This window comes from Aricia agestis, chromosome Z (genome assembly GCF_905147365.1).
Source record: "Aricia agestis chromosome Z, ilAriAges1.1, whole genome shotgun sequence".
Classification (NCBI taxonomy): Eukaryota; Metazoa; Arthropoda; class Insecta; order Lepidoptera; family Lycaenidae; genus Aricia; species Aricia agestis.
In genome coordinates this window covers 22,004,409-22,018,096 of record NC_056428.1, presented here as the reverse complement: position 1 = coordinate 22,018,096, position 13,688 = coordinate 22,004,409, and the positions used below count along the sequence as shown (strand labels likewise).

The 13,688-nt window shown below is 34.3% G+C and overlaps 1 protein-coding gene across 1 annotated transcript in view; it reads left to right on the top strand.

Moving 5' to 3' along the window:
- LOC121738818 (solute carrier family 46 member 3) overlaps positions 1-13,688 on the top strand; it is a 45,752-nt gene that overhangs the window by 8,279 nt on the left and 23,785 nt on the right. Inside the window, exon 2 of the mRNA XM_042131069.1 lies at positions 9,471-9,665. Within this exon, the coding sequence (XP_041987003.1) occupies positions 9,471-9,665 (195 nt within the window). The remainder of the gene's footprint in view (positions 1-9,470; positions 9,666-13,688) is intronic.

Here is a 13,688-nt window from a genome sequence, read left to right as displayed (position 1 = left end):
GTCGATCAAACCAAATACTTCGTACATACCATAAGTTTAGCGTAACTTAAAAAAACGACATGTTCATTGTTTTTCAAAATACTCTTCTTTACATTCTAAACATTTTTAATGCGATCGAACCATTCTCCCGGCTGTCTGCATATTCCTCTCATCTGACTCCATCAACTCCCGGCTGCCTGATTTACATCGCCAATCCAGTCTTTTTTTTTTGTCGATTTTAATTTTTTAGCAGCTATTCTTTTTTTTTGTTTTTAATAGATATTATTCTTGCAACTCTTTTTTTTTAGTTAGGTAAAGCTAAAAATAATTTATATATTAAAATTTAGACAAAACAACAGTTTTGCCTAAATTTTAATATATAAATCATTATATTATGTCGTATTTGTAACTACAGCGGTATGTATAAAATAAGTAATTAATTATGTTACAAGTTTTCCAAAATTTAAATTTTATGTTGATATAAAATATCATAGAAAGTTCCATTTAAAGTATAATATAATTTGTGTAAAGTTACAAAAGTCAAGTAATTATTTTAGTACCTAAAAGGTACTTAAAATGCATGTTCAGTTCAATAATATATTATTATGGCAATTAAATTTCATGTAATTTTAGATAAAAGTAAATTAAATTTGAGAAAGAAAGAATTCGATAAAAGTAAAGAAAGAAATTAACAGTTTATTAATTAGTGGAAAGTCAGATTGCTATAAGAAATAAATAAGTTTGCGCGAAATTTATAAAATTGGTAACATTTTGATATTATATTATGTTTTACAATATCTGACTAATTGGAATCTTTAAAATAGGTGCAGTTGATATAATAAGACTTTACTTGTATATTTTTTTTGCTTGCATGTTAATTTTATTTTGATGATAATATTATTAAATAATTCTGCATTATTTTTGGAAAACATTTTCGGAGAATTACGTTTTCGCAAGTATTAAGTATTTTTAAATATCTTTAAGTCATTTATTTAATGTTTTGAGAGTACAAATAAATAAATAATGATATTATTCTGCAAATAATAGCAACTTGTAAAATTTTTAGGTATTGGAGCGTTTAAAAGGTACTCGCGCAGTTTACGTTTGAACGTAACAATGATTAAGCAGTTTCTGATAGGAGGAGGAATATTGTTCCAGCATTTCGTAGCCATATATTTAAAACTACCACGGAAAGCAGATTTACTAAACGACGGGTATATAAGCAGATCGGAGTTTCGGACATCTCGCTTTGAAAAGTTAAGTTTCTCGTATAACTCCCTTCTCTGTTGCTCCATCTGGAGATGCACCAAAATATGGTACATCTGGATCAATAAAAAGACCGCATGGTAATATTTTAATATTTTGTTCGGTCGATAACTGCTCCAGTGCCAATTTTTCATTATCTTTTCCATGTTTAATGGACTGGATAATACGAGTATGATCGATAGATTTTTTGTATAAAAATTAAAATGTCCTTTACAATATTGTGACAACTTGTGTCTAAACGTCGTTTTATGACGCCGCCAAAGTTAGAGGCAGTTAACTATTATGCCGCAATTCGAGTAACTCGCTACAGCCGCTTTGCAATATGGTTTCCCGAACTAACCTTTCCCTTTCTTCAGGAGTCTTCAGAAAAATCATCTTTTGATTTAGCCATTATATCTTCACATATGTCAGGCTTAAAGCAATTTTTACCGTAACTATAGGTCTACCAGAATCTCATGGCAAATTTAGATGGGAGATTTTTCAAAAAATATCCTTAATTATTGGATATTTTTTTACATTTGCATGTATCACACACAGAATCAGCCGCTATAAGGTAAAAAAAGTACCAAACGTTTTGCTCCAATTTTCCTAGTATGGTAGCGTTAATTTCTTTTTTTCATTTTTTGCCATCAGATTCTTCATACTAGTATCGCGTCTTCCGAATATTTTTTTTTGTAAACTTTTTGATGCTTACACGTTTTTTTTTTTTTTTTGCTTTCCAGTCATAGAATTTTTTTATACTATTTTGTTGATTTCGGGCTTCGGCCTACGATTGATAACTACTAAATGATAATGCTGCAGCGTTGCAAACGCGTAATGTATTGATATTTTTGTCTGAAATCAATTATTTTTTCCCCTGTAAATTTGTCTACCATGCTATTAAATCTTTATCTACAGAATTACTGTCAACGTCAATTATAAGGCTGCGAAAATGAGCTGCCAGTTGATTTATTTTTAATTTTATTCTTAGCTAAATACTATTAGAAAATAAAAAGCTTCGCAAATATTTTTGCAATCTTCATTATTTATACAATAGTCGATTTTGCATATTTTGTTATACTGTAGGTACCGCTCAAAAAACGTGTTCGGCAACATTCAGTATATCTTCATGAAGATTTGAGATGTTTCCAGTTTCTTTGTAGGCTTTTATTCTTTGAACAATCAATCTTCTCATGGACAAAATCCTTTTTTTTTTGTTAAATACTTTCTCAATTTTGGGTATTTTGTGCCAATGGTAGTTGCCAGTAATTTGTTACAAAAATTTCGAAGCAAGTAGTTTTTCCACTTTTTCAACTGTAAAATTTTTGTATGGTCTAGCTTGCAGTATTTTTGAGTAGGTGTTTGCATCGCCATCCGAGATTAATCTTCCATAAATTAAACTATACAAGGCTCCTTTAAATCCTTCTAATGTAATTTCTCTACATCTTTATTTTGTGACAATGCACACATATGCATACAATATACAAAATATTATTTTTGGGAAATTTATTTTTGATGCCCAAAAATAATATTTTATCTGTCCTTCTTCCAATAATAATAAGTGGCTGCTCAAGACAATGAAGAAATTTTTTTTCGTAGGACCTTTTGCTGTAACACCCATCTGCAATGACGTCAATAAGTTAGAGTGAACTCTCCCTTCTTTGACTGCCGAATCATATTCCTCTGTAGTTGCTTCTTTCAGAGATGTTGTCAACTTCTTTTCCCATCAGACCCATTTTTCGTTGACTAGGTTAATTTTTTTATGAATAAATAGTTGGTTGCTCATAGGAGAGATACCAATAACACAAGTCAACTCTTTTAATTGTAAATATCTACATCCACACTCGATTGAGTGTGGATATTTACAATTAAAAGAGTTGACTTATATATATTTAGTATATTTGAACCGGCAACTGCCCTAGTATTGATTTCCATTTCGTCTATGGGATTATCAGTACGTAATAAGAAAGTCATGTTATATAAGTAGTCACATTATGCACTTTAAATTGTGTTTAGAAATACATAAGTCCAAAACGAATTTCATGGGAATAATCCGTCTACCAACTTGTTTTTCTTGGCTCGAGTTATTATTGTAACAATGTAGAAAATAATTATTAATGTTTAATATAAATTAAACCCTGCACTTTTCAGTGTTCCCCAAATAAAAAATTAAATTCGAAAAAAACAAAACATAATATTCTTGATTTGCAAAATGAAAAACTTTCAATATCCAGCAAAATTAGAGAAATATGTCAATCCATTATCTAATAACACCAATTTTAATTCGGCATTATCTGCAATATCTAGAGTCATATTATCATCAGTGTTTGACTCCACATTCTCACTTCCCACCTCTCTAAAATCATATCAATAATTATTGATACGGACACCACGATAGCAGTCTCTATCAATGAAGCAATCGGCCAAGTGTGAATCGTACTCGCGCACGAAGGGTTCCGTATCGGCATAGAGCGAATGTAGATAAAACATTTTACAGGCGCGTGAATTGTTTGAGTTTCAGAGTTGTGGCCAAGATTGTAGCAAGCCTGACATAATAATATCTATGGACACTTCACACTACGTCAGTCTGGCCCAGATAACGGAAATATATTTAATACTTGTATATAAGTATTAAATATATTTCCTTTATCTGGGCCACACATATTGAGTATAGAGGTAAGATCCAGGAACATAGGAAACTTTTGTTCCGTTGGCGAGGTTCAAACCCGGGACCCCCGGCTTAAGCGCTGACAACGCGCTCAACCACTGAGCCGCTGAGGTCGTCAACTGACATTGGACGATTCTCTGACCTACTCAATATGCTCACAAAATTTCATGAGAATCGGTCAAGCCGTTTCGGAGGAGTATGGCAACGAAAACTGTGACACGAGAATTTTATATATTTTTATTATATAAAAAAAAACCTTTATTTCCATACCCTTGTTTTACATTTTCTGAATTCTAAATTGTTAGTACGTGTTAGTAATTATAATTATTATCTATGTGTTAGTAACGGGTTAGTTAGCTGGGTTGGATATGGACCCCTTCTCGGGTGAAGGCCTCCTCCAGTTCCTTCCATCCACTTCTGTCCTTGCCGATTTCTTGCCAGTCCTTTTCTGTTATGTCCGTTATATCGTCAATCCAACGTCTTTTTGGTCTTCTTACTCTTCTTTTGCCTATTGGGCCTTTCCATGTTGTAGTGTTGATTGTCCACCTGCGTAGCTAGCACGGGGTTTCCCAGTCGATTCTTCGGAAGAAAGTAATGGCAGTTTCTTTCCCATGTCTACATATCTTATTCCCGAGCATGGCACCACCCATCGACTTGAGTTTCAGTGGACAAAGTCAAGAAACTCTTTCCATAGCAACCATTAAAGCAACGGCAATTTTTTTTTTTTGACATTTAGTTTCTTGGTTCTTTTTTTTTAATTATGGCACCTCGGCTCTAAAACCATGGCCAGTGTCGAGTAAATGGCGGCAAATTCAAAAAATCGACGTGCAGCAACCCTGTCTATAGCCGGAATTATAGTTTTGATCTACGAAATACGAAAAATAAAAACTAAGTAACTTTATTATTCGTAGTTTGTAGATCAAAACTATAATTCCGGCTATAGACAGGGTTGCTATACATCGTTTTTTTTTTAATTTGCTGCCATTTACTCGACACTAGCCATGGTTTTATAGCCAAGTGCTATCAGGCGCGGTCCGAGGGGGGGTCACAGGGGACATGACCGCCCCCAAAATCTAAGGTAAAATTGAAAAATCTCAAAATCTTGCTAAATAATAAAAGGAAATTTCTAGCTATCCCCTAGCCACCACTTCGTCCGACCTTAGACAGCTGCTGTGAACCCAGAAACGTCCGAGGGCGCAGATAAAAAACCCCCAAAATTTCAGGCTGTGACCGCGCCTGAGTGCCATAATAAAAATAAAAAAAGAATCAAGAAACTAAATGTCAAAAGCGGTTCGTCATGCTTGACTTATAGATTTTCAAAAGCGGAAGATATCGAGATACGAAAGAAACTTTTTCTCCAGTGTTTTTCCGGTAAAACTGTCAAAATTTAGTTTCTTTCGTTTGTCTACGTGCTTGTGCTAGCTATGCTGTTGTCCGTGTATCTCGAAACGTGTCCTACCCATTGCCACTTGAGTTTTAAGGCTTGTTTATTTTTATTATTGAGCATCAATCTTATGTACTTACCCTATACTTTCTGACAGTACACTGTCTGTGACATTATTATTTGCGACTCGCTCAAAATATTTGCTTCTTTTGTATTTATCATTTGCCTAAAACGAATAAATTCCATTGAAATACCATCCAGCCTCCTATTTGGTAGCCTCCAAATATAAAAATATTTCAAAAAATATGACCGCAAAATGGCACTAACATCATTCGAGCAACTCTTTGTAAAGTCGCTTTAATTTGCCCCTCCGATAGTCTTTATTATTTAATTTTACCCATCGTTTACCTAATCTGAAGCATTTGAACCACAAATTAGATTTAGAATACAAATAGACACTTGATTGTCCTATCAGAGAAGTTGATTCCTATGCAAAAGGAGGACCTACGTAGTTTGGTCGCATTACGTCAAACCCAGCCGACAGATCACAATTATTAACCGATTCAGTGCGGTGTCATTTTTTGCAATATTTTGCGTCTGGCTGCTAACAAATATTTCGTGGATCCTCTAAGGCGCCTAGCGCCAGGAACTTTGATGACTCCTCTCGAGCCCCACCCGCCATGAATTGTAATTTATCGTTGTTTCGTCTGTTCCCAATTGTTTTTCTTTTAGTAGCAACCCAACAGCGAACGTAAACGGATTAATAGTTCATTTCAAGTATTTAGAAGTGATTATTTACGTGTACAAACAGAAATGGAAGGTAAAGTGACATATTTTTATCAGGTGTTGTAAACCTTTGGCTATATTGATCAATTTATTTTCGTTTTATTGTAGAACGGGATATTACATGCTACTTGCTAGTCATGTATAACGCCAAAAAGGTATATCTACTTTTTATAACATTTTATAAACAAATAAACATTGTATAAGTTGTAGTTTTTGAATGAAATATGTTTCTTTCATACCGGTGTAAAGCAGGGGCGGGCTGCTAGTTAATTATAAGAATAAATGTGAGATTTTGCTGGTGTTGGCATTATATATTTATAAAATGATTCGTCGGCCATATTAATCTCCAATTGAAAAATTTTAAGTTGAAGTGTAAGTTTTTATGCAATATCCTAAAACTAACACTGTACACGTAAAATACTTAACAAATAAAGCCACTTTCATTGAGAGGAAACCTCTGAGAAATGTAATTTCATCATAATTTTACAGGTAAACATTTTATCTCCTCTCGGGTGTAACACGCCATACAGAAAAGATATGGGTGCCTCTGCGGCGACATCCGCACGGAATCGGTTAACATTGAATTGATCGACATGAACATGATCGACCAAATGACGTTGGTCTCTCAAATGCATAGGAATCAATTTCCTCGATGGTACATTGATTGAACCCCATGATTATTATCCATCAAAACGCATGTGGAATTGTTGTGGCAAATATTCAAAGCAAGGCGTAGCTTTCGCAAATCAACAAATCGTTCGAATTTGTGAAGAAAACCATTTATCTTTATTTATTATTATTTATCAAAAACGAAGACTATGTCAGCCTTAGGAATCATAATTTAAACATTTTGTCGTAAAAATATTTTTTCCTGTATTTGTTTTCGCTGAATGCTAGAAGAAATAAAATTTTGAATGTATTAAATTTTTTTACCGCACTTTTTTAGTGGTAAATGGCTGTAAGTCTAAATTTTAAGAATATGTCTGCCTTAATATGAAACTTAACAAATCTACAAAAAATGTTTAAATGCTTATAATTACTTCCGGTCTTTCTAGTGAAAATAAAAACATGAATTTGCGTAGTATAGGGCCTTAAGACAAAGATACAAGTGCCAATAATTGTGTGTTTTAGATTATGGTACATAATATTAAACCCAAGTTTAAGATTAACCTATACAGCACCCTAATGTTTAAGATTAACCTATACAGCACCCTAATGTTTAAAATTAACCTATACAGCACCCTAATGATTAAGATTAACCTATACCGCACCTTAATGTTCACACACTAGGCAGTAGTGCCTAGTGTGTGAACATTCAAACACGAGATACTCGTCTATTTTTATGCACTCAGAGCATGATGTTATCTGCCCACGCTGAATTAACATTGTTTGACATTGGATTTCGACCACAGGAGTGCAGGCTGAAAGGGTATTACGGAACTGGTCTGTTTGCTGATCCCTTTGTTTGAAAGGTCGCCATTTTTATATATTAATGAACACTTTACACCACATCAGTCCAGTGGTTTTTAAGAACTTGTGTTATGGGCGCCAGACAACGGTGATAATACATTGTTTTGTAACATAATACTGTTTAAACCTTCGGTAAGATAATAGCGCAATGACAAAATTAAGAAAATGTTTAGTACATAATATGCTTTTGTCTTACCGAAGGTGCGTTTTTATATAATGCTTTTTATTCCATACACTAGATATTCCATACACGCGTGGAACACGCGGCTTCGTCCACGGGAATAAGTAAAGTTATATTGTGCTAATACTATATTGCGACCTTTCCGCTTTTTATTGCTCCTTAATGGACAAACACAAACATACGATTAGGAGCTTATATGTCTCGTTTGGTAGACTTCGGAATCATGGTGCCAATTGTGGTAATCCATCATAGAACGTGGAGAGACTTTTGCTCCGATGCTCGTGGGTGCTTTTAAAAGTAAGTATTACAAGAAAATAAATATAAGAAGCTTAACAATTTACGACTTTAACACAATGGAATAACAGAAATGTTTTCTGCATAAAATAAGTAAATAATAAGTATTGTTACAAACATCTTATATTATAAATAAGTAGTTGTTTTTTTTTTATATTTATGTAGAATTTTCTAGCGCGTCATACAATGATGAATGAGCTTAAACTTCACAGACAAGAGGAAAACTGTAAAGAATATTGCGTATTGTCATCTTCTTATCAGATAATATTGTATTGTGAAGTGTTCAGGCGTAAGCGTAAAAATAAAAGATAAGTAGTTAAGTAATATCAGAAAAGTTGATTCATAGGCAGATGGCGAACAAACTCAATTCGCACGTGTTATGACTTAAGTCAAAATTCAAACGTGGTTCAAACCCACCCGACAGATTACGATCAACATTGAATCGACATAAACCAACCAAATGACGTAGGTCCGTAGATCCGTCAACAGCCTATGAAGATTGAAAGTGAAAAGATTTAAGATTTTACTTCTTCTGGCCAATCGTAAATATTTCCTACTTGATTAATTTTCTTTAACCAATTCTGCACGCGATTTTCAGGATCGAATTAAGGAATTAATTTATCCGTATGGAGCAATGATTTGTCTACCCTCGTATTATTGTTAGTTTGAAATTTATTAATTACTTCACTAATCTTTTGCGATATTATGGTATCAACACTTTCGGCTAAGGAGTCATTATCTTCGTTTTTACTCACGTGTTCATTACTTCTTATTTTCTTGGATTTTGTATTATTACCACAATAATGACGCCGGAAACGCTTCATCTTTTTAGCACGTGGTAAAAATGCCACTTCTGAACTTTTACTAAGATTTTAAATAAAATAAAAAAAATAAGAAAAATTAAGTATATTTTAAATCACATTTAAACTTAGTAATTTTTTTTTTGAAAAGTAATGCACGCTCCGCTACTAATCACGCCATTTTATATCATCCGCTCTCCTCTCCTCGCCTCTCCCGCCAGTCTCGTTTTCCGCGCCACTCCGCTCCGCCCGTTACACATGTTTACATCCAGTGTTTATTAGTACAGTGCGGCGCCGTGAGTAGTGACCCGAGGCCCCGCTACTGCGTCGGTGTAAATAGACACTGCTGAAAATGCTACCAGATCTATTAGGTACCATACTAGGTACAATATCCAATTGAACAGCTGAAGCGGCTATTAGATTATTCTATGTTTTTACATGAAGTAGTAACAAAAAAATGCCTGCTACTTTAAACTATCGTATGTCCGTTTCTGGATCTTCATAAATATCCTCATTGAAAAGAAATTGGTTCAGCTTAAGTGTAAAGATAACAGACAGACAGACAAATAGATAAACAAATAGACAAACAGATAGATAGACATAAGGGAATCTTTCACTTTTATAATATTAGCAAGGATTCTACGTCATATATTTTATTTGTAGGCGAAGGAGCGTAAGCAATGGTACACATACGTGACAGTGGAGCCGCCAATGTTCCTCTACATGATGGCGTACATGATAACCAGCGTGATAGAACAGACATTCTACGTGTTCCAAGCCTGCCGGGTTAATCATGGACAACCAGAGGATGTGTGCTACAATATACAAGACTACGAAGACATTAACAAGGAAGTCCAGGTAAAATTATTTTCCTGATTACCACCTACCAGTTCGAAAAGAGATCCTGTAAGAAAATTTATGAGGGATTATTTAAAATTAGAGCAACCTCGCGCTAGTCGCCATTAATATCACGAGATGTAGTGCCATTAAGCTAATAAGCCATTGTTCCGGTTATTTTTATAATGTATAGCTTTTGCCCGTGGCTTCGCTCGCGTGGAATTCGAAAATCGCGTAAAATACGAATATTCTTACAAATCTCTTTTGGAAACATGAGGTTTTCCAAGACCAAAAGTAGCCTATGTTACTCTCCATCCTTTCAACTAAGTTTATGCAAAAAATCAAGTCGATTGGTTGCTTCGTTAGGCTGCGAAGAAAGGACAAACAAACAAACACACTTTCGCATTTATAATATTATTATGGATAGCTGTTGCCTGCGACTTCGTCCGCGTTAGCATAGTATAATAACGGAAATGGATAATTTTCTCCTTTACTATAAGGGTTAAAACAGGACTCGATCACAAAGATAAAATATCAGCCTGTCCGTCTGTCCATATTCAAGCAAAGCCGTATTAATCAAATGATACTCGAAAATCATTACTGTTGAAAAAAACATAAAAAACCGGCCAAGTGCGTGTCGGGCCACGCGTGCTTCCGTAGTACCGCTGGTTTTTGATAATTTGTGTATGGACAATAAATATACAACATGAACATTATCTCAGTTAACATTCAAAGGAATTTGAACGAAAAGTTCCTGTATTCGGAGCGTGCGAAGTGGGTGGAGGGGGTAAAGAAAGCGATCGCCGCGCTTGTCGCGGCCAAAATATGCAAAAAAGAGGACAGTTCGTAGTCTTCTTCTTCTTCTTTTTTGGCGTAAGCCTCCCCATTTAGGAGTTGCCAGCGTCAGAGTTACGGCGAATGATGTGAACAGTTATAAACAAACTTGTCAATCTTGTTTTGAAATTTTTAGAAAGTGGTCTTAATTGTATTTGTATCGTAGACTGCAAAAATAACAGCAGAAATAGGTAGTCAATAGAAAATATAAATTTAATATTTTTTCCTAAATCCACTTGGAAAAGAGATCAGATATAAATGGATAGCTGCTGTAAATATGAAAAAGTAAGTGATTCGATATAACCTAAAATTGCATTATCAATCAAATCGATTTTATTTGAGTTGCATTTTATAGGATATTAATTGAGTACCTCACTATTGTTTTATTGTTGATGGATCACCATGGTCTCCAAAACCCGACGACTAAACTTGCAGTGATAGTTTAATAGAATATTTCATTTAAATCCAAAGTATCAGGTGGAAGAAACAGTGACTCACAAATACGATAAACCAGATACTACATCTGGTTTATCTGCCTACCTAGCATACGCCAACGAGATATCTCACTCTCGAGATAATTAAATTTTGACAGTTTGAGACGAGTTACTCTCATAATGTCAAAATCTCGACATTATCTCGGCCAAACATCTACGCGAGAAAAAATGTTTGTCATGCTAGGGTCAATAGAGATGAAGAGACAAACCATCAAACATCGAGAAAACATGTAGAGTGAGATATCTCGTTGGCGTATGCTAGGTAGGCTGATCTTTTAGAAGCTAGAGATAGAGTTTTGAATGAAAAAGGTTTTTCAATTAAGCAAGTTTTAAAGGGGTAAAAAAGGTAAAATTATTATGCCCCCATTTTGATCAAAACAAAACGAGTAGGTACGCCCAAGAAGAAACCGAAAGGACTTATTATAGACAGGCAGACAAACAAAATCAGAGTCAAAATATTTACTTAGTCTGGCCATAAATACTGTCACTAGTAAAAATAAACAAAATATTACATTTGAATTTGGATTCTGTAATTTTTATATGTTTGTTTATTGTGTTTTCTTATTTTACAATATTTTGCAATGATATTCTATGTTACTAACATTTTGCGATATTGAAATGGAGTGGGGTGATCAAAAGAACCAAATCGCTGTGATTGCATCACACAAAGTAGGTATGGAATCCAATGTCATTTTTAAAACTCTCCATACGCTTGGTATTAGTAAAATGTTTATGTACCGGGCCATTAATAAGTACAATGAGATCTCCTCTGCTTGTGGCAGAAAAAGATTTGGCCGTCGACGCAGTGTTCGTACGAAAAAGTTGGTTTAAGCAGTAAGGGAAAGAATTTGAAAAAAAATCGGTTCGAAAGTAAAAGATTTTATCTCACGAGATAAAGATAGCACCTAGAACCATGTCATGTATTTTAAATGATGACTAAGGACTTTCAGCCTACAAGAGACGTACTAGTTATTTCCTAAATGATAATTTAAAAAAGAAAGGGTGGTAAAATTTAAACAACTACTGAAGCGGTACGCAAAGGGAGGTCACAAAAAATGTTTGTTTACGGATGAGATTTTTTTTTACAATTAAGTAACATTTTAACCACAAACAAAATTTATGCTTGAAGTTCTAAGGTTCAACATCAAGTTCAATAATCAAGAATGGTCTTTCCAACAAGGCTCGGCGCCGGGTCATAAAGCTCGGTCGGTTTGGTTGGAAACGAACGTTTCGGACTTCATCAGAGCTGAAGACTGGTCGTTGTCTAGTCCCGATCTTAATCCACCGGATTATGATTTTTGGTCGGTTTTAGAGAGTATGGCTTGCTGTAAATGCCGTGATAATTTGGAGTCACTAAAACAATCCATACGACTGGCAGTGAAGAATTTTCCCATGGAAAGAGTCCGTGTTTCTAATGATAACTGGCTACAACGTTTAAAGGACGTTATTGTAGCCAATGAAAGCCAACTTGAATAAGCTTTTAATATTTTAAATGATTTTATATTTATGTATTAAACTAATACACTGTAAAAGTAATAAAAATTATTTGCAATAGAAAAAAAAATGTTTTTCTTTGTGTCAGTATTTATGGCAAGACTAGGTATTTATCCTAAAACATATATTTCTATTTAATAATAATTTAAGCTTAATTATTATGCAACTCTCAAAATCTTTTTTATTTTATTAATTCTTCTCAAAAATTCATAAGGTGTGATACTCTCTTCTTCTAATTTCTTCTTTTCCTCTGTGTACCGGTTATCGAAGCTAATATCCACCTTTTGCTACCGTGAAACATACTATTTTTAAATCTTATCTCCTGCCACTTTGCTTCTTTTCTTGGTTTTTTGTTAACTTTTGAATTAAAACGTCTGTTCCACCCTTCTAGAGGATTATTCGTTCTAAAAACATGATTGTAGACATTTATATTAATAGAAGGTTTAAACCATTGATTTTCAAAGTAATCAAGAAATTGCTGAATTTCCTCGCCATTACCAGCATGTTGTTTAATATATGACCAACATTGTGTGTGGTATCTTGACGGCCGCGGCAGTAGGAGGAAATTTGGACAAATTCTGATTATCTCTCTAGACTTTTTGCATTCATTGGCTTTCAAACTCTCGGCATTTCTCCAAACGGCTTTATTTAAGTGGAAGTAACATCCCGATATATTTATTTGCGGACTGACTTTTTTAATGCGTTATTTAGACCGGCTTCGTAGTCACACTTAATGCTTTTGATATTTATATCTAAATGAAGTTTCAAAAGTTCAAATAAGCGTTCGTATGTATGCTGCAATTTATTGGGTAATAAGGCATAAATTACCCCCACTACATGTACAGATTAGCTGCTACTATACTGATTTACATGCATCACAATTTGGCTAAATGGTTTGGGTGTCCTTGTGAATGTGCCATCAATGAAAAATAAATTATTTTGAAGATTTTTTAAGGCGGATCTTGTAAATCTGAGACAAAATACTAATATTTTATTATTGTCCGTACCATCTTCACACAACAAAAAATCTCTGGCTAGTATATCGGGTACTTTAACATAGTTTAAAGGCCTATGGGGGGTTTTGTATGGACCCCGTCCCCACCCTTCAACAGTCATGGGATGCGTCTCGATTTGTTCACTGGGACCCAAAAAAGTCTTAAGTACCAGTGTCAGTTTCAAAATCAATGGGGTTTATTAAAAAAATAAACTTTTCTTAAAAAAA